The 21,966-nt window shown below is 46.1% G+C and overlaps 4 protein-coding genes across 11 annotated transcripts in view; 1 reads left to right on the top strand and 3 right to left on the bottom strand.

Moving 5' to 3' along the window:
• Positions 1-1,341, bottom strand: part of TDRD12 (tudor domain containing 12) — a 36,855-nt gene extending 35,514 nt beyond the window's left edge. For all 3 annotated transcript variants that reach the window (XM_066637777.1, XM_066637779.1, XM_066637782.1), the window contains exon 1: positions 1,209-1,341. The gene's annotated coding sequence lies outside the window, so the exon portion shown is untranslated. The remainder of the gene's footprint in view (positions 1-1,208) is intronic.
• A 1,553-nt stretch (positions 1,342-2,894) lies between these two features.
• NUDT19 (nudix hydrolase 19) lies at positions 2,895-7,593 on the bottom strand. The gene is made up of 3 exons (XM_066637544.1): positions 6,873-7,593; positions 4,364-4,571; positions 2,895-3,760 (listed from the first exon to the last, which is right to left on the bottom strand). Exons 1-3 carry the CDS (start codon positions 7,494-7,496, stop codon positions 3,525-3,527), a joined length of 1,068 nt encoding a protein of 355 aa, XP_066493641.1. The 5' UTR covers positions 7,497-7,593; the 3' UTR covers positions 2,895-3,524.
• A 12,694-nt stretch (positions 7,594-20,287) lies between these two features.
• RGS9BP (regulator of G protein signaling 9 binding protein) lies at positions 20,288-21,001 on the bottom strand. Its single transcript, XM_066637792.1, has one exon. The coding sequence runs from the start codon at positions 20,999-21,001 to the stop codon at positions 20,288-20,290; it is 714 nt and encodes a 237-aa protein (XP_066493889.1).
• A 300-nt stretch (positions 21,002-21,301) lies between these two features.
• ANKRD27 (ankyrin repeat domain 27) overlaps positions 21,302-21,966 on the top strand; it is a 50,518-nt gene continuing 49,853 nt past the window's right edge. For 3 of the 6 annotated variants that reach the window (XM_066636786.1, XM_066636785.1, XM_066636780.1), the window contains exon 1: positions 21,363-21,435. The gene's annotated coding sequence lies outside the window, so the exon portion shown is untranslated. The other 3 variants (XM_066636782.1, XM_066636781.1, XM_066636783.1) reach the window with 2 other exon arrangements.

Raw genomic sequence — 21,966 nt, 5'->3', positions numbered from 1 at the left:
CCCAGGGCAAGCTGGAGATGCTGAAGTCCCCCTTTCCTACTCAACTGTGAGCCTAGAACCCTTCATCTCAGAGGGAACATGACAAATAGGAAGAGATGTTTGTTTCTGGTGAATAAGATATTTACAGCAGGGACATGCAGTGGGTAGAGAGGCAGAGCCTCCCCATCTGAGTCCTCTGAAAAGCACTGAAGCCATGTGAGGTGTGGAAACTTTGTGCATGGGTTGGGAGAGCTTGAATGCCTCACATGGCAGCAGCACTTTTCAAAGGACTCTGATGGGGAGGCTGTTCCTCACCTGCCTCCCCACCTACTGCACGTCCCAGGTTTAGGTTTCTCAATGTTCGTCCTCTGCCATACCACTTCACATGGTGCACCTATTCGAAGTACCACCAGAAGTAACTAGTGATGACATCACTGCCAGTTACTTCTGGGTTGGGAGGCCAGATAAGACAAGACAGACACCAGTTCATAGGCTTAGGGTGGACGGTAGGGCTTTTGGAAGCATGGAAAAGCATGCTTTAGCGCTCCACCCACTGAGCTGAACCTCCTACCACTGTTTGTTGTGTCTCATTCCTGGTCTCCCTGCTGACCCGAGAGTACCCCCAGACAACACCTTAAGTACCACTGGTGGTACCCCTACCACTCCTTGAGAAACACTGGTTTATTGAATACAATGTAAAATATAAAAGTAAGAAACAATATAAAATATGTAATATACATTAAATGTAAAATATAGTTTATATTTATATATATTATATATATAATACATAATATATATATATATATATATATATATCTTTTATACTTAAATATTTTATTCTAAATTTAAATGTAAAATATGAAAGACATAGTATCATATATATAAAACAAATACTAAATATAAATATAAAATATGTGTATTTATATACACACATATATAGTGCATGTATGCATACAATTATATAAGTGTATATAAATTCTTTATAGACGTGTATATATATATATATATATATATATATAACATATACACACATATATATATATATATATACACACACACACACACATATACATATATAAAAAAATTAAGACCCCATATAAAAGAAAAACACAATATTGTGTCTTCCTGATCAGAACAGGCTTCCTTCTGAGTAAGGTGAACAGGACCCCATATGGGGGGTCCCATCATGCAGGGCTCTGAAGTGCGATCTGCATCCCATAAACACTTACCTGGGAGTAAGCCCCACTGAACTCAATGGGACCCCCTTCTAAGTGAAGCCACGCGCACTGCTTGGGATGAGCAAATGGAAGGGGGGAACTGCAGTTCACCTGAGGTCTGACCACGCGTGCACCAGGACCCCGCCCCCCCCAACAGCTAGCGACCGTTGGCCCTCCCGAGGTCTCCAACCGCCGCTCGCTCGCGCCTCGCACGAGGCTCCACTTCTAGGCCACGCCCCCTTCGCGCGCTGCGAAGCTTCGCTTGGCCGCGCGCGTGCGCACTGATCACCGTTAGCGCCATGCACCGCCTCCCTCTGACGTCACGCGCGTGTGGAGAGCCAGCAGCGCCTCAGCAGAAAGGGCACGAAGGAGCGAAAAGGGCAGCGGGAGCATAGGGGTTAAAACGCCATCACTGCGCAGGCGCCAAACGCCCAGCGTTGTGAAGGGCAAAGTCTGATGACTGACAGCCCAGCCCCAGGCATGTCTACTCAGCAGCAAGACCTACTGGAGTCAATGGGGCTTACTCCCAGGAAAGTGTGGCCAGGGAGGCAGCCTCAGAGCCCACTCTGAGCATGCCTACTCAGAAGTAAATCCCATTGGAGTCAATGGGGCTTACTCCCAGGGAAGTGTGGATAGGATTGGGCTGTCAGTCTGTTACTTACAGCCTAATACTAAGCTTTCCAGCACCTGCTGGAGCAGTGATGCTAAAATGGCTACCGCAGTATCCAGTGGGTGCCAGGAAGCAGCCAGAGGTCTCCTGGGGGAAGGGAACTTTAGGGCCAAATCCTATCCACTTTCCCAGTGTTGATGCAGCTGTGCCCTTGAGGCACACACTATATCCTGTGGTGGGGAGGCAGTCACAGAGGCCTCCTCAAGGTATGGGAACATGTGTTCCCTTACCTCAGGGCTGCATTGTGGCTGCACCGGTGCTGGACAGTTGAATAGGATTGGGCCTTTAGTTCCTTTTCCCCAGGGAAAGCCCCAAGCTACACACTAGGGTTTCTCAAGTCTATGTCAGCTATTTTGCCACACTGACCAGGCAAAGGGTGTTGCAGGTGTGCATTACAGCATATTTGTAACACCTAGTACCAGCTGTACACTTGTACAGCTGGCAAGCTCAGGATTGGACTCTTAATTGCTCCTCATGTATTCCTCATGTTTCCTCTACCCTCCTGTAAAACTAGGGAGCTATAATTTTAGATTTATTACTCGTGGTGCTAACACAACTTCTTTCCTTTCCCATCAGCCCCTTTTGTTCTTCCCAGTTTATTAGTTCCAGTTTATAGGGGGGGAAGAGCAAAACCAAGCCCTTCCTGTTGTACCCCAGAAACAAAAAGTATACCTTTAATTGCTTCTGTTAATTTTCTTGAACTGCTTACTAGCTTCATTGTGTAACAATAACAACAGCTTTAATGTAATCCTTTAGCCTGATACAGTTCATTTTAAAAAGAAGCACTCTGAAGACACCTGACAAATACATCAGAGAGCTTCTTCATTTGAAAGTGATCAAAATACCGGATGTATAATCACCATATGTTAGCAATGATGAAAGCAACCAGTATTGAGGAAATATTTATTTTTAACATTTAAAAATATTTATTTTTAAAAACTCAAATAATGATTTACAATTAGCAAACACAGCTAACTTGAATGCATGAAACAACCTTCCAAAATACGTATATGAAATGAAAGCCTAAACCACATGAAGAATTTTATTCAATTAAATTTAAACAGCATAAACATGTGCCTTGAAATGTGCCTTCCAGAAGTAAAAACTTCTGAATATAATTGGTTGCATGTACAATATTTGTAAGCACTTAAAACAATCCTAAACAGTTATTTAGAAGTAAATTCCACTGTACTCAGGGGGGTTTCCTCCCAACTAAACATATTTAAGAGGGTTTTTTTACATTTTTAATGAGAAAAGCAGAATGGTACCAATATATTGAACTATATCAATCCTGAATGACTTCAGCTCATCCCAGTACTGACAAATGGTTTCAGCTAGCTATGGCCAAGTAATGCCCTATGTCAGTGACCTAAATCCATACATGTGTAGATTAAGGTCAAGTTCTTAGCAGACAGATGTCCACTCCAAAATTGGCACATTTGCACAGAATTTTAGAGTAATAATGAAAGGTACATAAATGGAAGCTTACATAATTTGTATTGGGCTTGAGGTACATAGGCACAACCAACCTTAAATCCTTGATACTCCCAAAATACAGGTTCTTTGGCAAGATTTGAACCTTCAATGGTAGGCACTACCATATGGGCCTGCATACATAAAAATATGCAAATTATTTTCATAATGATATTGGGAAAATCCTATAATCTGCTATTGTAATCTTCATTATTTCCCACTTTGGAGTCCATTTTTATTGGCCTGATGTGTTTATATTTGGGTTGGATATTTACATGGATAGTAACATTATGTAGATCTCGTATCACTATCCGATGAAGTCTGCTAGCTCCTTTCATTAAATCTTCAATCTTTTTATTTGTCGTCAACATTGGTTCCCTCTCACCTGTAAAATCGGGATCTTCTGGATATAGCTCATCACCTAAAAAAAACAATTTATTAATTACTTTTAAATGACACATAACATTTCATATTTCAGTGATCAGTTTTCTAGATATGGTCACAACCAAACTAAACCCTGATATCCATTAGCAAAACAGCAATATTTTGATAGAAGGATCTGCCATAAAGACTTTGTGCCCTCCCCAGCAAATGCTGTTTCTGTTGCTACTTAGGGCCCAATCCTATCCAGTAATGATATAGCTGCAGTGTAGCCCCAAGGTAAGGAAAGAAATGTTACCTTGGGGAAGCCTCTGTGACTGCTCCCCCACTACATCACATATCATGGCACAGCTGCATCAGCACTGGAAAGTTGGATAGGATTGGGCCCTAAGTAGCAACAGTATCAGTCAATCCCTTAAAGCAGTGGTATTCAAACTGGGGCGTTGTGACGCCCCAGCTTGAGGGCCCTGGCCTCTGCCCCCTTAAGGGGTGGGGACAGGGGGGAAGACAGCAATCCTGAGGATCGCATCGCTGCCTTCCCCCCCCTGCAAGAACTTACTGCAGTTTTCAAACTCCCAGACAGTCCAGGAGTTTGAAAACCGCAGTCTTAAAGTATCAGTCAACCCCTCCCATTTAATTCTACCTGGCAATAGCTGCATGTGACCATCTGAAGCAACCAGCACAACTGACATCCAACGTTCACATCCTTCTAAGGCCCGTTCAGAGCCAAACTTATGCAGATCATGAAGTGATGGAAAGTTGCAGAGTCTGCATAGTTCATAAAACTGGGGTGGTGCGATCCAGATGTCTTGACTCTTAAATAGTTCAAGAGCTTCTAGGGGTGTTGACCACTGAAAAAGAATGAATAAGCAAATATCTATAGTTAATTACTTCTCAATGAAAGGAATATTCTGAACCATCTTATTTTTTCCATGATTGCATTTAAAATATAATCCTTTGTTTTTCCTGCCATACTTTTAAAATCAGCTAGACTACTTGTAAAGGAACTACAAGATATTAGAACAGTGTTTGCAGAACATGAGAGCATGATTACACAATCATGGACTGCAGTCTGGTAGCCCAATCCTATGCATGTCTACTCAGAAGTAAGTCCCATTAGAGTCAATGGGGCTTACTCTCAGGAAAGTGTGGATAGGATTGGGCTGTAAATCAGAGAATGCCTGTGTCAGCACACACAGACTGCATTTCTCTCACCAATGTGCAGGCACAAACCAATCTAGGACATCAGAAGTTGGTGGCAAGAGCTTCTGGAAACAATTAAGCAGAGTGAGTGACAAGAAAGTGTTCAATTCAAATATCAATTTAAACATGGAGTCACTGGATGGGCGTTAAGCATAGCAGTATCTCTCGGCCTCAGTCCCATACCTGTAATAGAGGCAACTTGCCACAATCCAAAGTAAAAGTCAAAGCTACAGCAAGTCTATGCAGTTACTTGGAATAAAGCCCAATGAAGTCAGTGGGACTTATCAGTAAATATGCTAAAGATCAGGCTGCACACAGGCTTTGGTTGTGTTATTTTTAAATTTGATACTAGAGGATAACAATCCTATACATGTCTACATAGAAGTGAGTCCTCTGTGCTCAGTTTTAGGCTACAATCCTCTACTGTACAGACTTCTCCTAGCCTAGAGTAAGCCTCTTGAACCTAGTGAGAGACTTATTTTTAAGTAAACCAAGTCCCTTACTAGGATTTACTTCCAAGTATGCATGTACAGCATTGAGCTGTTACGGCCCAATTCTATCCCACTTTCCTATACCAATGCAGCTGCAACTGCCCTGAGATAAGGGAACAAACATTGCCTTACCTTGAGAAGGCCTCCATGACTGCCCCTCTACCACAGAATGCAGCGCATGTGCTATTGGCACAGCAGCATTTGCACTGGAAAGTTGGATAGGAGGATTGGAACCTCAGCTGCATTACTGTTGAAAAGAGAAGCTGAAACATTTAACATTTACAACTGAAAATGTTCTCTGTTTGCTCAACCACTTATGTAGATAATACAATACTGCTATTTAGGGTTTATGCAGCAAGAGTCAGGGTTTGCTTGGCTACAGAGATGTGCTGTCGCTTCTTTGTTGTGTTGTCACACACAAACACACACACAAATAACAAAATGGAGATCACTTTAACCTCTTTTTAGGCAGCGATCCTCCACACACTGTCCTGAAAAACAAGCCCCATTAAACACAATGGAGCCTTTCAGAAAGCATTTAGGTTGCGCTGGAAGTGTTCTCTGTTTGATCAAGCCCATGTGAGTAGTGTGTACACACCAGGGACATGTGGTGAGTGGAGAGGCAGGTAAGGCAGAGTCTCCCCACTAGAGTCCTTCAAAAAACGCCATGGCTGCCACTGTATGGGGTGCACAAGCACACATAACCCACATGTGCCTTGAGTGTGCTTGAGCATCCCACAGGGCTGTAGTGGCGCTTTTTGTAGGACTCCAGTGGGGAGGCTCTGCCTCACCTCACACTGGCCTCACCTCACATGGTGGCGGGGCTTTTTGAAGGACTCTGGTGAGTAGCTTCTGCCTCACCTCATGTGACCAGTAAATATGCTAAACATATCCCCCACAGCGGCAACTGTCACCCTGCACATGCCCGATCTCATGTGATCGCGGAAGCTAAGCAGGGTCAGGCCTGGTAATACCGGGTGCTGTAGGCTTATACCATCGTCTTTCGAGACTGAAGGTTGCCAACCGTCTCCACAGACTCCTTCAAAAGCCACCACCGAGTCAGGTGAGGCACCTCACATGGTGGTGGGGAGGCTCTAGCTCACCTGCCTGCCCAGCCAGCCACATCCCTGGAGCGCCTCACGTCGTGAGGCTGCTTTTTGAAGGACTCTGTGGGGGAGGCTCTGCCTCACCTGACATTGCTGTGCTGCTTTTCAAGGGCCTCTGGTGGGGAGGCTCTGCCTCACCTCACACCTCTTCCTCCCCTGCCTCACCTGACATGGTGGTGGCTTTTGAAGGACTCAGTGGGGGGGGGCCCCTGCCTCGGCCTCACCTGCCACGGCTCTGCCGCTCAAAGGCCTCTGGTGAGGAGGCTCTGCCTCGCCCGCCTGCCCAGCCAGCCACGTCCCTGGAGCGCGCGCGCACGTGCACAGCGTGCCCCGCACCGGGCTGGGCACCCACCTGGCAGGCGGTGACCTCCGCGCGGTCGTGCGAGGCGGCCGGCGGGGCCTGGCCGAGGCAGCAGAGGTAGAAGGCGGTGTCGAAGCGGCGGCCGGCGCGCGCGGCGGGGGTGAGCCAGCGCGCCCACTCCAGCAGCGCCCCGACGTTGGGCGCGCGGCGCAGGCGGCGGCAGAGCTCCAGGAAGGCGCGCGGCTCCCGCTGCACGCGGCGGCGCCACTCGGCCAGCTCGGCGGCGGGCGGCAGGCGCTCCCCGGGCGGCAGCCGGGCCGGGCGGGCGGCGGGCGGCGCCCCGGCCTCAGCCTCAGCCTCGGCCTCGGCCAGCAGCAGCACGCCCGCCTCCTCGAAGGCCTCGCGGACGGCGCAGATGCGCAGCGCCACGTCGCCCGGCAGCCGCCCGCCGTCGCCCGGCGCGCCCGGCAGCAGCGCCCGCCACTCGCCCGAGAAGTCCGCCTCGTCCACCGCGCCGCCCGGGAAGACGTGGGCGCCGGGCAGGAAGCCGCTGCTCGGGCTCCGGCGCAGCAGCAGCAGCCGGTAGTCGAAGCCGCCCCGGCGCGGCCCGCAGCCGCCCCCCGCCGCCAGCACCACCGTCGCCGCCTCCCGCCAGGGCCGCAGCCGCGAGCCCATCTTCGCCCGGGCCGCGCCTCTCAGCCGCTCTGCGCCGCCGCCTGGCTCTGAGGCGACGCGCCCTCGGGGAGGGAGGCCGCCCGACTGCCCGCCCCGAAGTGCGGGTGCGGGGTGGGGGTGTGGCTGCAGGACTCGCTCTCTCTCACACATTCACTCACAAACACGTTCACACTCACTGACACACTCATTCACAGAAACACACTCGTGCTCACCAACACACACACACACACACACACACACACTAATATACTCTCACACCACACAAACACATGTACACTCACACTCACTCACTCACTCAGATGCGCACACACTAACACACACGTTCAGCCACACACACTCATTCACATGCACACACACACTCACATGCACCCCCACTCACAAATAAACACATTCACTGACAGACATGCTTACACTCACTAACATACACTCACCCACACTGATAAACACACACTCGCAAACGCTCACATATACACACAACCTTTGTAAACCACCTTGAAGTTGATGAAAAAGGTGTTGTATAGATACTGTAATAAAAGAAATAAAATTGATATAAAGTAATAGACATACCATTAGAGCCTCTGGTCTAGAACGTTCTCTGATCGATTTTATTCCACAGAGGCTGAAATCCTGTCCCTGCTTTCCTGGAAATAAGCCCCATTGACTAGAATGAGACTTGCTTCTGAATAGACTTGCCTAGGATTGCATAGTGCCATAACTGCCCTCCCACCACAGGATGCAGCACACATACCATTGGCACGTCTACACCAGAGCCAGAAAGTGGGATAGGATTTGGCCCTTATATTTCTCCCCACTAGCACCACCTTCCATAAATTAGTGTATGGCAGGGGCTATGGGCGCAATCCTAACCCCATATGTCACCGCTTCCCAGCACTGGCATAGCGGTGCCAATGGGACATGTGCTGCATCCTGCAGCTTGGTGTCACTCATGGAGTGTTCCTCAAAGTAAGGGAATGTTTGTTCCTTTACCTCGGAGCTGCATTGCCCTTATGTCAGTGCTGGAAAGCACTGGCATAAGGGGTTAGGATTGCGCCCTTCCTTGTTTACAACCACTAAACTAGACTGCTAGACTGTGTGGATTTCGCACTCTAAAACAGTGTTGAAATTCTTTTCAGGACATGATAGTTCATTTGGATGACGCTGTGGATCTAATGCATGCAGCTGAACTTGAGTTCATGCTAGTGCTAACTTGGCAGGGTAGCAGGGGTCAGCCAGCTTGCTGAGTATATTAACAAAATAAAGATAAAAATAAACTGGGACACAACGTCAGCATAACTATAATCACACACGCACAGTGGACATCTGCTCACTCTGTTTTTCTTTTAGATGCAAGACATTGTCTTATATACACTATATATATATATACACACACACACACACACACACACACACACATAAAGAAATACAGACTTGATCACACAGCTTATCTTAATATTTGGCGGTGAGCCTATTAAACATATTTACTAGAGAGTCAAGTTATTTTGGACTCAGTGAAATTTACTCCTGAATAAATAAGTATGGTATTGCACTATTGGATATTATTGTTATCATGAAGAGAATTCTTTGACTTATATTACTAATATTGTAAGACATATTAAAGGGTCTTGCGCTTTCTAGGCATTTTAACTTTGTGGTAAGTCTTCCTTTGGTGTATTCAAAGAACAGTTGTCATTCTCCATACAAAGTGAGGGAACAGTCTGTTACTGAGTTCACCAGTTATTATATTTCATATATTGTAGTAAGTATTGTGTTTACATTAAGTATTTTTCTACTATTCCTGAAAAGTACCAGTTAATACTCGTATTTAGCATACCAGGAAATACTAAATGAATTGTTTTTTCCTTCCGCTTTTTAAACTGGTGCAATATCCTCCCCTTTTTCATTCTTTTTCTTTCAATTTTTTCTTCCCCCCCCCCTTAATTTGTATTGCTTTTATTTAGAGGGCAAGGAGGAGGTGTGCTGGGGGGGAATGGGGCAAGAGGGGGTGGGACTGGTGGAGCTTTGCACCACAAGATCTGGAGCCTCCATGTCAGGCTGGCCGCCCAACATGGAGACTCTTCATTCTATGCTGACCTTTGGGTTGACATAGAATCCAGTAGCCCCATTGCAGGGCCACTCGCTTTACCTGGGGGAAGGGAAGCAGCTGCTTGGAGTGTGTTGGATTCAGCAGCAACCATTTTTGGCGCCATTGCAGCCCCACACACTGGGCAGCTCTAGATTGGGCTGCCTTACTGTTCCCTGTATCTGATTCCTGGTAAGAAATGTATTGATTTAAAAACTATTCAAACTGCATATTGCTCGTCTATGGCTTTTAAACTTTTTTTTCATTCCCTTTGAGCTGTAAAATAGATTATTAGATAATGGGCTTTAACAGCTAAGTATTTAAATGCTGAAATATTCATGAGCAAGTACAATCTTCCCAGAGTTGAAATGCAGTGGATATGGATTTGCCCAGCAAAGATTGATTTGACGTATCTTTTTTGTAAATTAAAGATTCATGTATAGATAATGAACAGTCTTTTATTGCTATTTTGGAAGCAATACTTTAAATGCCTTCATATGCGGTTGTATCAGTCTGCCAACAAAATTAACCTCTAACAAAGAGGCAGTTCCATATCAAGTGTCCGTCATATTGCCATTGCCGAAATGATTGGCACATTTCACCTTGTGTGCTCCGCAATAGCTCCGCAGGCTGTTTACAGCCTTAATGACAAAATTTTACTCAGAAGCAAGTCTAATTGATTTCAGTGGAGACTGCTTCCTAATGTGTGCTTTGGATCATGGGTTCCCAGCATACCCATGCATGTTAACAGCAGTTCAGTTGAATGGGTTCTCATTCAATTATATTATTCCCTTGTCTATATGGAAATATATACTCTGTGCAGTATCAGTCTCAAATCCTACTTGAAACCTTTTGTAACTTCAGTGAAATTTCAATTCTTCAAAGTAAAGTGATTCTCCCATTCTCTTATCTATGAGATTGATGAAGGTCCAACCACAAAGTAACAATATCCAGCAGCAAGATTTTGAGACCTATAGGATTCTTCATGAGGCAAATGGTAAGCCAAAGGACAAGAGAGATTGGGGGGAGGTTGTAGAAGCCTCAGCAGTCTACAGCTTATAAAATCTAGATCAGATTCAGGAGTTTTCTTGCTGACTTGACTCAAGCTCTGAATGAGACAGTTTTAGTACACACACAGTTTCTTAAAAAAGGAAGAGTAGCTGAAGCCTGCATAGTCTAGAAATATAAAGTTCCATTTCTTCAGCCCTAAATACAGGGTGTCTCAAGAAAAATTACACACACTTGATACAGTATTTGCACGTCAGTTGGATTTCCTGCCATGATATTAGATACTTGCCAGAGGTTTAGATGTACACATGATGTAGCCAGTAGCCATTCTTCAGTAATCCCAGTTGTACTGCATGCTTCCCATTGCAACTGCTCACGTATAGTCCATGCAGACCACAGCCTGCATTAAAAGACTAACGTAATCGTATTGAGGGAAAGCATTTAGAGGGCTATAATCCACTGGTTTTTCTGAATGACTTTTTATATAATGAGAATCTGTGAAGGGTAAATATGTTGATGAGGCGCTTCAAATGTTTATTTATATACAAATTATTCTGCAATTTGAAAGCTCCTGGCCTTCCGGCTAAAGGTTAAGAACTGTTTGGATTTTGTTTTTATATAGAAACAATCTTCTGATAACACATAGTTTTTCTAGTTTTGTTATTTTAAATTTTATTTTCATACTGTGTTCTGACCGGCCCCCCACCCCATTATCCGGTCCTTCTTCCTGCTTATCACTTGCCAGTTTCTAACATGAACAAAAGCAGATGAGTTAAACATTTATGCTCATTTAGTTTGAGATGCTCAAATGTTTACATTCAATATTCAGGTTTTTTTTTTTCTGGCTGTAGATTCCTTGGGTTCAGTTGGAGTGTGGTAGTATGAATTGTCACTGAATTCTTCCTTTTAAGAAGGCTGTCTAATCTCATGTAACACTTTGCCTTAGCACAGTGGTTCTCAAACTTTTTAGAAAGCAGAATGCAGACTTGGATCCTTCTCCAACCACACCACCCTTTCCCCTTTCTAGCATCCCATCTTTTCACCTACTCATGGCAAAGCACTATATCTCTCTGTAACTGGGAGCTACGCTGTCCAGCAGTTCTGTACTCCATATTTTCAGTGCTGTATTTTCAATGGCAGATGAGCTAAGTGCTATACAACCTACCCAAAATTGGCTCATGACCTACCTAGTGGGTCACATCTCACAATCTGAGAAACACTGTCTTAGCAGCATAGTAGCAAATCAAGTTGTTTGGATCATCTAAAGTGACTCAGTGTGGAATATACCTCCATTTGATTGATAAGCTTATGCTCAGGCATCTGTCATTTAAAAAAAAAAAAAGACTGCTGCAGACAGTCTGGCAAGTCAACATGACAGACTTTATTTTAAATAAATAGCAACAGGCTTTATCCCAAGCATAGAAAGCAACACTCTTGCATAGAGGGAATGATGCCTGCTCACTGTAATAATTTAATGTTTCTACATTCATACTAAATTGATTCTGTAGTATGGACCCGAGAAACACTGGAAGAAAAACCTGGACACTGGAAATTGAAACTTTTTTTCCATTTTTTTTTACTGAATATTCAACACTTACAACCCCCTGGTCCACCATAATAGTTATACAACTATATCGTACTTTGTAAAATACAGCAAAGCTTGATTAAAAAAATTCTTATTTACATACAAGACTTCCCTATTCTTTTCCAACGAAAATATACATTCTTACAACAATAAAAATACTGAAGGCTGTAAACATAAAAATCATCAGGCTTTTTAAAAAAAAAGTGTTTTGTTTTTTAAACAAAAGCCAAACATTGATTCTGAATTAATATGGTATTTAAAAAAAAAAGAAGTTCAGCAGCTCAATAATTTACAGTTTTCATGGCCACAGCAGTCTTAATCAAAAACTGTGATGTCAAACATTTTATAAAAAATAAAAGCCATGTACAAAGTAGTTCAGCAATGAAACTAAGCCTTTAGTGCTTTAAACCCTTCTAGAAGAGCCTGGGGATGTGCTGGGCTTCTGTTTTCATTAGTGGCAGATCACAGAATGTTACAATTGGATGGTACATGAGAGGTCATACAGTCCAACCCCCTTCTCAGTGCAGGCTATTACAACATCTCTGACAGGTAGCCATCCAGCCTCTGCTTGAAAAACTATAATTAGGAACAGCCCACAAGTGCACAAGACAGACTGCTCCAATGCTGGGTAGCTCTTACAGTTAGGAAAGTCTTCCTCATGTCTAGTCTAAATCTACTTCCCTGTAGTTTCAACACACAAGTTCTAGGTCTGCCCTTAGGAACCATAGAAAGCAAATCCTTCTCATCTTCTGTGTGACAGCTCTTCAAATGCTGGAAGATGGCTATCATATCTCCCCTTGGGGCCCAATCCTATCCAATTTTCCACTGCCAGCGCAGCTGTGCCAAAGGGGCATGCACTGCATCCTGTAGTGGGGAGGCAGTCATAGAGGCCTCCTCAAGGTATGGGAACATTTGTTCCCTTATCTCGGGGCTGCATTGCCGTTGCACCAGTGCTGGAAAGTTGGATAGGATTGGACCCTTAGTCTTCTGTTTTTGAGGCTAAACACACCAAGGTCTTTTAACCCTTCCTCATAGGACTTGATTTCCAGACCCTTTGTTGTCTTAGGGCCCAATCCTATCCAACTTTCCAGCACTGATGCAATGATGCTAATGAGGTGTGTGCTGCATTCTGAACAGACTGGATTACTTCTTGTGATCTCAATGCATTAGTTTTTTTTTCCAGCTGTATCACACTGCTGGCTTTACGCCCAGATTTTGTGCACCCCAGTTCTGACCTGGAAGATCTAAAGTGCGCCTTGTATTGACTAGTAATTTGCTTTAGGGGTTGTGAATCTAGTTTATACATACACAGAACAAGCTGGATTGGGAGAAGGCTGGTTATTTTCTTGTTAACCACAGGGAGATCAGATGCAAAAGAAGGCAGGCTTTCTATACTTTTCATAGTAGACATAATTTCAACAGGTTCTTCAGACACTTGCATAACAAAGCATTCTCCTGCTTATTTTTGCTTCTATATAACTGTTAAAGGAGTCCTACCCTCCTTTGTATCTGGTTACCTTAGGTGGGACTATGAGATGGGCAGCTGTGCCAGTGTCACATTGCACATACAGTTGTGCTGGGCATACATGGGAGATTAATGGTATGGGTACATTAGCTAACCAGATGGTGCCAATCCTGCATCAGATTAGGATCTGTCTTTACATTTCATGGATGTTTAACATAAGCCCCAATGATAGTAGTGACGATCTTGAGAAATAGCAGAATATTGTAGATTTTCCTCATTCACTTGCCTAGAGATGAAAATCTGTGATAGGCTGCTGCTTCTGATTTGCAAATGGATAACACTTTATTGCACATTTATTTCAAAAAACAGTGATTTTCTCAGAACCTATTTCCAAGTTAACATTCTCAGGAAAGCAGCCTGAACCAATCACAGGAGAATAAGCAATTATCTATTGAATTACCTTTAGTATAGTCATTATGTCAGCCATTTTCAACCACTGTGCCATGGTCCACAGGTGTGCCAGTGGAATTTGGGGGAAGGTCATTTATTAGTAGGGCCAATGGGGATGTGAGCCACTTAGTTATTTGATTTTTCTCTGTAAACCGCTTTGTGAACTTTTAGTTGAAAAGCGGTATATAAATACTGTTAATAATAATAATAATAATAATAATAATAATAATGGAGATGTGAGCCCTCCACTGGCAGCATGGTGTGCCTTGTCAATTGTAAAAAACCTGATAGTGTGCCTTGACAATTTTAGTGGCCTTGTCAGTGTGCCATGAGATGAAAAATGTTGAAAATCGCTGCATTATGTAGACAGATCTTCGGCCATCTGCAAAGAAAATCTTGTACATGAACAAACAAAATGGAGAGAATTACACCTCATAAACCTGAGACTTCTGCAAAATGAATAAAGGAAGGACAGTGCAATTTAAGTTGGAACTAGACAAATACAGTGGAATCTGAAACACACACTAGTCTTACACCCCTTGAACTGGAATTTTGAATGTGCAAAGAATACTGAAGTTGTTCCTGATCATAATACTGTTAGCAGTAACCCGACTGTGTAGGGTTGCTACGGATACAGATACTCCTGTAGTTTTCTTTCTTCTCCCCCCTCCCACTTGTGTAGTAATGCAATCTGCAAAGCAGTTAAGAGAGCTTTAAGTGCAGATATTTCCATATTAAAAATCTGTCTGTCCTGCTGAAGAAAAATGTCTAGCCCTTGAAATAGCAAAGACAGCCATCACCACATCTCCGCTGACAAGAATTTCAGGAAATCAGTGGATGAAAGGATACATAGGATCAATAGCAGCAGTTTGAATGTATCTACATATATAGCAATCGGCACATTAGCACCAGTAAAAGTATACCATTTTTTATATTACCCTTGTAGTCTCAAATAAATAAAATCCCAACCCCGTTTCTCAGTACTGTTTTTGGATGTATCAGCAGATACTTACAATCAAGTATTAAAATTCTTGGTTAACTTGAGGGTAAGGCTGCCATTCTTAGCATACCTACTTATCAAAAAAGTTGTTTCTGAGTCAGTGCATCCGTGAAATTTGTCTGGAGGCAATCCCAAAACTTTTGGAGTAAGCCACAATGAAACACTGACACATATTTCTGAGTGAAGATGCATAGGACTGCTGTAAATATCTTCCAGTAGTAAACACCATGCTTTCCAGTAGTAATTTCCTGCAACACATGGTACTTTCCCCTGTCTTCACATCTTGCTAGTAATGGTCCGATCAATTTATTAAGATTAGCGTTTTAAGGGCACAATCCTAACCAGGTCTACTCAAAAGTAAGTTCTATTTTGTTCAATGGGGCTTACTCTCAGGAAAGTGTGGTTAGGATTGCAGCCTAAGTCTAAATGTGTTTACATGGGAGAAAGGCTGCAATCAGATGCACACATTTCCTGAGAGTAAGCCCCACTGAACACAATGGGACTAACAGCCCAATCCTATGCATTTTTACTCAGAAGTCAGTTCCATTTGAGTCGATGGGGCTTACTCCCAGGAAAGTGTGGATAGCATTGGGCTGTAACTTCTGAGTAAACATGCAGATTATTGTGTTGCAAATCTCCCACTCTGTGCATAATTACAAGGAAATATTTTCCATAAATATCTGGACAGACAAAGGCATACAGAATATATTTGTCCCAAAATATATTCCATCATTTCAGCTAGCTTGCTTAGAATTGTAAGTTAGAATTGCACAAGTAAGGCTGCAATCCTGTACACACTTAGCTGGAAGGAAGTCCCATTGAACTCAGTGGGGCCAACTTCTGAGTTTAGGATTATGCTGTAAGTACAGTATCTTTAGGCTTTAGTAAGTACAGGAATCCTTAGGATTGTAGTCCTTGAAGTAAATGTGTCTGAGACTGGCCAGTAAGGCTACAATCCTAACTGGCACTGGTGTGCTGCGAATGGTCCCCAAGTGTGTAGCAAGAATTTGGGAGAGGGTCATTTATCGATAGCACCATTGGGGGATGTGAGCCCCCATTGACAGCACAGTGTGCCTTGTTAATTGTCAAAAAGCTGATGGTGTGCCTTGACCATTTTAGTGCCTTGCCAGTGTGCCACGAGATGAAAAAGGTTGAAAATCACTGGTCTAGAGAGTGTCCATCTAGGTTAGTATAGCCTAGAGTGGGGTGCCCAAACCCCAGCCCAGGGGCCGTTTGCGGCCCTCAAGGACCCCCAATCCAGCCCACATTCTCCAGTGAGCTAGAGGAGCCCCTATTCTCCAGTGAGCCTCTAGCCCACTGGAGACTTGCTGGAGCCCGTGCTGGCCTGACATGACAGCTCTCAGCACAAGGGCCAACTTTTTGACCTCTCACATGAGCTGCGGGCCAAAAGCTCCTTCTGCTGCTTGCTGTTTCACATCTGTGAAGCAGCAGTGGTAGCAAAGGAAAGGCCTTTTATAGGCCTTGAGCTATCATGAGACCTTCATTCATATAAGTTCAATTATATTCATTTATGTAAATTTATTCAAATTTATATGTAAGTGAATTTTTTTTTTCCCCCTACACAGTGGGGAAAACACAGACCTCCTACACAGTGTCAGAGAAATGCTGTGGCCCTCCTGCCAAAAAGTTTGGACACCCCTGGCCTAGAGTGACTGGCTACAGCTCCTCATGATCTTAAATACAGGTTTTTCCAGCCCTGCTACCCAAGAACATTTAACTGGAGATTCCCAAGATTGAATGTGAAACAACATACAGTCAAAGGATGTGCTGCATCTCTGTGCCAGTTCAGACACCACATCATCATCAGGAAATCAGAAGGCCTTACTTTAGATTTGGGTGAGTGTGTTTCTTAACTTGCGCATACAAAGTATGCACAGAATCAAATCTGATCTGTCATCCTTCTCTATTATTTCTCACAGTTCAAGTCTTACACAGTAAGTATAGAATTGTGCTTTGTGGTACATGTGCAGTTAAATCCTAAGCACTTTCTCTTAAATAAATGTGACTGCATTCAAGGGGACTTACTCCAAAAAAGCATGTTTAGGGTTGTAGCTTGAGGTTGCAAGCCTATGTATGCTTCTTGAAGCCAGATCCTATCCAATTCTAAGGCAGAGTTTCTTAAATTGGGGCATCATGATGCCCCAGCTAGAGTTCCTCTGCCTTTACACCTTTAAGGGGTGGCTGGGTCCATCTTTTACTTACATAATGAAGCAGCAGGTTCACGGGGGTGCTGGGAGCCTCACAGAAGCCTTAGCAAACCACGATTGCAAACCAGAAGAGGGTTGCAACCATTATTTTTACATTTTCTGAGACTTGGGAAGCTTCCACAGGGCTCCCTGCACCCCTGGGAGTCTGCTGCTTTGTTATGTTAAGTAAAAGACAGCCCCCCACCACAGCAGCTCAATCTGGGGTTCGCTTTACTCCATTCTCCCCTCCCCCACAAGAACTTGCCTCAAGTGTTTTACTCCTGGGAAGTTTGAGAACCCCTGGACTAAGACTACATTCCTATAACAGGCAGGAGGTCTGATCTAGAGGGTAGAGCCTCCATTTGCCTGAAGATAACATCCACAAGGTCGCCAGTTCGAGGCCACCGGCACCGTGCGACCTTGAAGCAGCTGACAAGCTGAAGCCGAGCTATTCCATCTGCTCTGAGCGTGGGAGGATGGAGGCCAGAATGTGAAGCCAGATCGGAATGAAACACCTGAATGTAGTGGTTCTTGAAAGAAAGAACCTTCTTTCAATTGTAAAAATCCCTACAGGGATTTAAATAAGCCTGCCTATGTAAACCGCCTTGAATAAAGTCTTGAATAAAGACCAAGAAAGGCGGTATATAAATAGCTGTATTATATTATTATTATAACACTTTCCTGGGAGTATGCCCCATTGAACAGAGTGGGACTTACTTCTAAGTAAACAAGCATAAGACTGTGGTGAGTCTTGTAGCACCTTCAAGATAAACCAGTCTATTTCAGCAGATGCTGATGTAAACTACAGTCCATGTATGCATCTGATGATGTGGATAAATTTGTCTTTAAAGGTGTTACAGAACTATTTGTTTTGACATATGATCTTATGCATGTTTACTCAGAAGCAAGTCCCATTCTCAGTTTTCTGAAAAATTCAGTGTTTCTTTGTACTCTTCAAATGGGGAAAATGCCCCTAGGTTTACACAATGTTCATACAATCCCATGCTCATTTCAAGGGTCCCACGTGAGCTGAAGGCCAAAGGACTGCCATCCAAGTCACATTAGTGCCCAGATTATAAGATTGGTTCTAATCTCCTCGATTCCTGCAGGTACATGTATAAATCCCATTAACAGTAATAAGAGACGCACATGTGCAAACCTCAAGACTGTCAACGTGAGATCATCATATAATCAAAGTGGTGCTTGCATTCTAACAAGTCTGACACATTAGGAGAAAGGAAATCCCACTGAAATACAGGGAAATTCACTCCTGTATGCTCAAGATTGCAACCTGAAGTTCCAGTCTGCAAACAAGCGTTAAAGGCTTCAAACCCAAACACACTTAGGAATAAATCCTATTCAACTGTGGGTGCAATCCTAACCCTTTACGCCAGTGCTTTCTAGCACTGGCATACTGGTGTCAATAGGATGTGCTGCATCCTGCAGTTGGGTGTCACTGACTGAGGCCTCCTCAAAGTAAGGGAATGTTTGTTCCCTTACCTCAGAGCTGCATTGCCCTTATGTCAGTGCTGGAAAACACTGACATAAGGCACTAGGATTGCACCCTTAGTGACATCCCAGTCCTATGCATGTATACATCCCAATCTTTAGTGAAATCCCAGTCCTAGCATGTATCAGGTATGTATGTATTGAATTCAGTGGTGCCTACTACCAGATAATTGTGTATATAGAATTGTTGCCAGACTTACTTCTGAGTAAGCATGCTTAGGCTTTTGTTACACCTGATTTGATCACACATCTCCAGCTGCAGTACACAGACCATGAAGCCCAGAAGTATCAATGTACCCTAACTGATTTCACAGAATTAACACATACCCTTGGAAGTTTCACTGTTCTGTAATGAAGCATACCGTACTTTCTGGCCTGAATGGTTAAGGCTGCAGCCAATGTAGCATTAAAACCCATTTCTGCCTGGCTGACAGGTATACACATTTGATCCCTGTTGCGTATATGCAACGCTGGGCAGAAATGGCTTAAAACGGAACCACATGAGACAAAGAATCTGAAGCAGAGGCCTCTCCCTTGCCCCCATAGAGTGCAGGCCCAATCTTATCCAATTTTCCAGTGCTGGTGTAGCCATGCCAATGGAGTGTGCATTGCATCCTGTGATGAGAAGACAGTCACAGAGGCCTTCTCAAGGTATGGGAATATTTGTTCCCTTACCTCGGGGCTGCATCACAGCTACACCAGTGCTGGAAAGTTGGATAGGATTGGGCCCTGAAATAGAAATGATAAAATATATTATGCAACAGTGAATTGAGCTCTCCAATCTTTGCTTCTTAAGATCTCTGCAAATGGTGCTTAATCTTTCTTCTTCCTTGCGGACTTGGATTGCTTTTCACATTGTACTGTATACACAAAGTGCAACTAGACTCCCTGTGATAAAGAGTTCAGCTCCATACACCATTTGATTCCAGACACAGGCTTAGCATCCAGAGACAACACAGACAGCTTTTAAAGGGAGCAAGTAAATCCTTGGCTTCATGCTTAAGGGGGGGGAACATAACCCAGGTTTCCCCGTGTGTGTACTTGTGCCCCCAAATCCTGTGCAATTTCTAACCAATTTGTAAACATGGACCAGCATCCACTCCTGTTCACCTGGAATGTTTGTTTCTGGTTACTGAGCATATCCATCTATAAATAGCAGTCAAATCCCCACTGTGGCTGGCTGGTAGCTGTAATTCCCATATATTATTAACCACAAAGGGGCCAGCAGCGGGCACAGTGTCCTTGCTATGCAACAGAGGTGCCCCTCAGCTCCACTGGTTCTAGAGTACTGGTCCACTGCTCCTAGAGTAACTCCTAGATGCAACACTTGCATCCCATTGCTCCCCGCATAGCATCTGCCCGGACCACATCCCCATTCCAGCGGGTGGGGGGGGGATTCCATCAGTTGGCTCAACACCCTCCTCTCCTGTGGTCTTCTGGGGGGGGCACCCGATGCTTGACCTCCGGCACACACCTGCCCTCCATCCTTAGGAGAGCTTGGCCACGCACACCGCCAGGATGATGGCGACCAGCAGCACCGCGGTGAAGATGACGCCGGCCAGGACTTTGCTGATGTCACAGAAGGACTTGTGCTCCTCCACCTCGATCATGCCGATGGAGGAGGCGCCCACGCTGATGGTGGACTTGAGCTCGGCCCCGGGGTCCTGCTTGGCCTCCACGGTCCACTGCGGGACGTTGACCTTCATCTCCATCTCGTACATCATCTCGCCCACCTGGTTGATCTCGTTCTCCAGGTCCTTGAGGTCCAGCACGTCGATGTCGCGCTCCGCCTCGTACTTCATGTTCTGGACGCTCATGGCCCGCGCGGCCACGGCGGAGGTGCCCCCGCTCATGCCCGTCTGGATGAGCGGCTTCCTGGGCACGTTGAGCGGGAACTCCAGCCCCAGCTCCAGCGCCCTGCGCATGTCCACCTCCAGGATCTCCAGGCAGCTGGAGAAGAGCACCCAGAGCCGCTCCAGCTCCGCCCGCTCCTCCCTGCCCACCGCCTTGTCCCGCAGCGCGGCCGTGAGCTGGTTGCGCGCGGCCACGGCCAGCTCCTGCGCCTTCTGCCGCGCCTGCTTCAGCTCCTCGCGCAGGTTCTGCGAGTCCGCCGTGCCCCCGACGGTGAGCACCAGGTGCCGGTAGCAGGCGGTCACCTTGCTCAGCGCGTCCAGCAGCGCCTTGCACTCCTCCTTCGCCATGCTGCGGCCGGCCGGGCTCAGCGCTGCCTCCTCGGGGGCGCCTCCGCGGCGCACATGCTCAGCGCGCGCCCCGCAGAGGCTGCTCCAGCCCCGCGCCGGCCGGCCAGCATCCCGCTGTCTCCTTAAGGCGCAGCGTCCCGGGCTGCCGCCGGCGTTAAATAGCGCCCCGCCGCGAGGGGCACCTGGAGCGGCGCTGCAGCCTCCGCTCTCCGGCGCCGCCTCCTCCAAGCCCCACCTTCCGGGCTGCTGATTGAGCAGACGCTGCCCGAGTGGCTGCGGAGAGACCCGGCTTATTGGCTCGCCTGCTGGGCAGAGCCCGCCTCGGCCACTTGGGCGAGGAAGAGGTAGGGCTTGGGGGGCGCAGCCACGCCGGGCTGGGGGCTCGAGTGCGGGCGGGCCGGGGCCAGGACCTGCCCCTCTGGCGTCCGCGCCGCGTGAGTTGGGGCTGCGGTGCCAGCGTGGGAAAGGGGTGCCCGGCAGGCGTCCCGGCCGTGCGGGGCTCTCCAGGCCTTCCCCGGGGGCTGTCTCTGCCCCGCAGGAGTCTGAGCCCCGGGTGGCGGGCACCAGCGCCCCGCGTCGCTTCTGGGCACGGGGAAGAGTCCTCCTGCCCCGGCTCCCCTTTCCTGGAAGCGCCCAGGGACTGCGGCCCTGTCCTCCGAGCTGTGCTCCCCGCGGGGAGGCAGGGGAGGCTGTGGCGTAGCTAGAGGGGGCAAAGCACTAAGTTTTGCAGGGAGCCTCCCAGCAGCCTGCAAGCGGCTCCTCTCCCTCCCTCTCGGAGCCACTCCAGGCGGGGGGAGCGCATACAGTGGCGTAGCTAGAGGGGGGCAGTGCGCTAAGTTTTGCGACGTGCAAGCGGTTCCTCCCCTTTGGAACCATTGCGGGAGGGGGTGTAAATCCATCTCTGTTCTGCATCCCCTCCCAGACTGGCACCGAAGGGGAGAGTGGGCTTGCGCGCTGTGGTGAGG

The sequence above is a fragment of the Tiliqua scincoides genome, chromosome 9 (assembly GCF_035046505.1).
Source record: "Tiliqua scincoides isolate rTilSci1 chromosome 9, rTilSci1.hap2, whole genome shotgun sequence".
In the NCBI taxonomy this organism is placed as follows: Eukaryota; Metazoa; Chordata; class Lepidosauria; order Squamata; family Scincidae; genus Tiliqua; species Tiliqua scincoides.
This window is presented reverse-complemented; position numbering and strand designations above follow the sequence as displayed.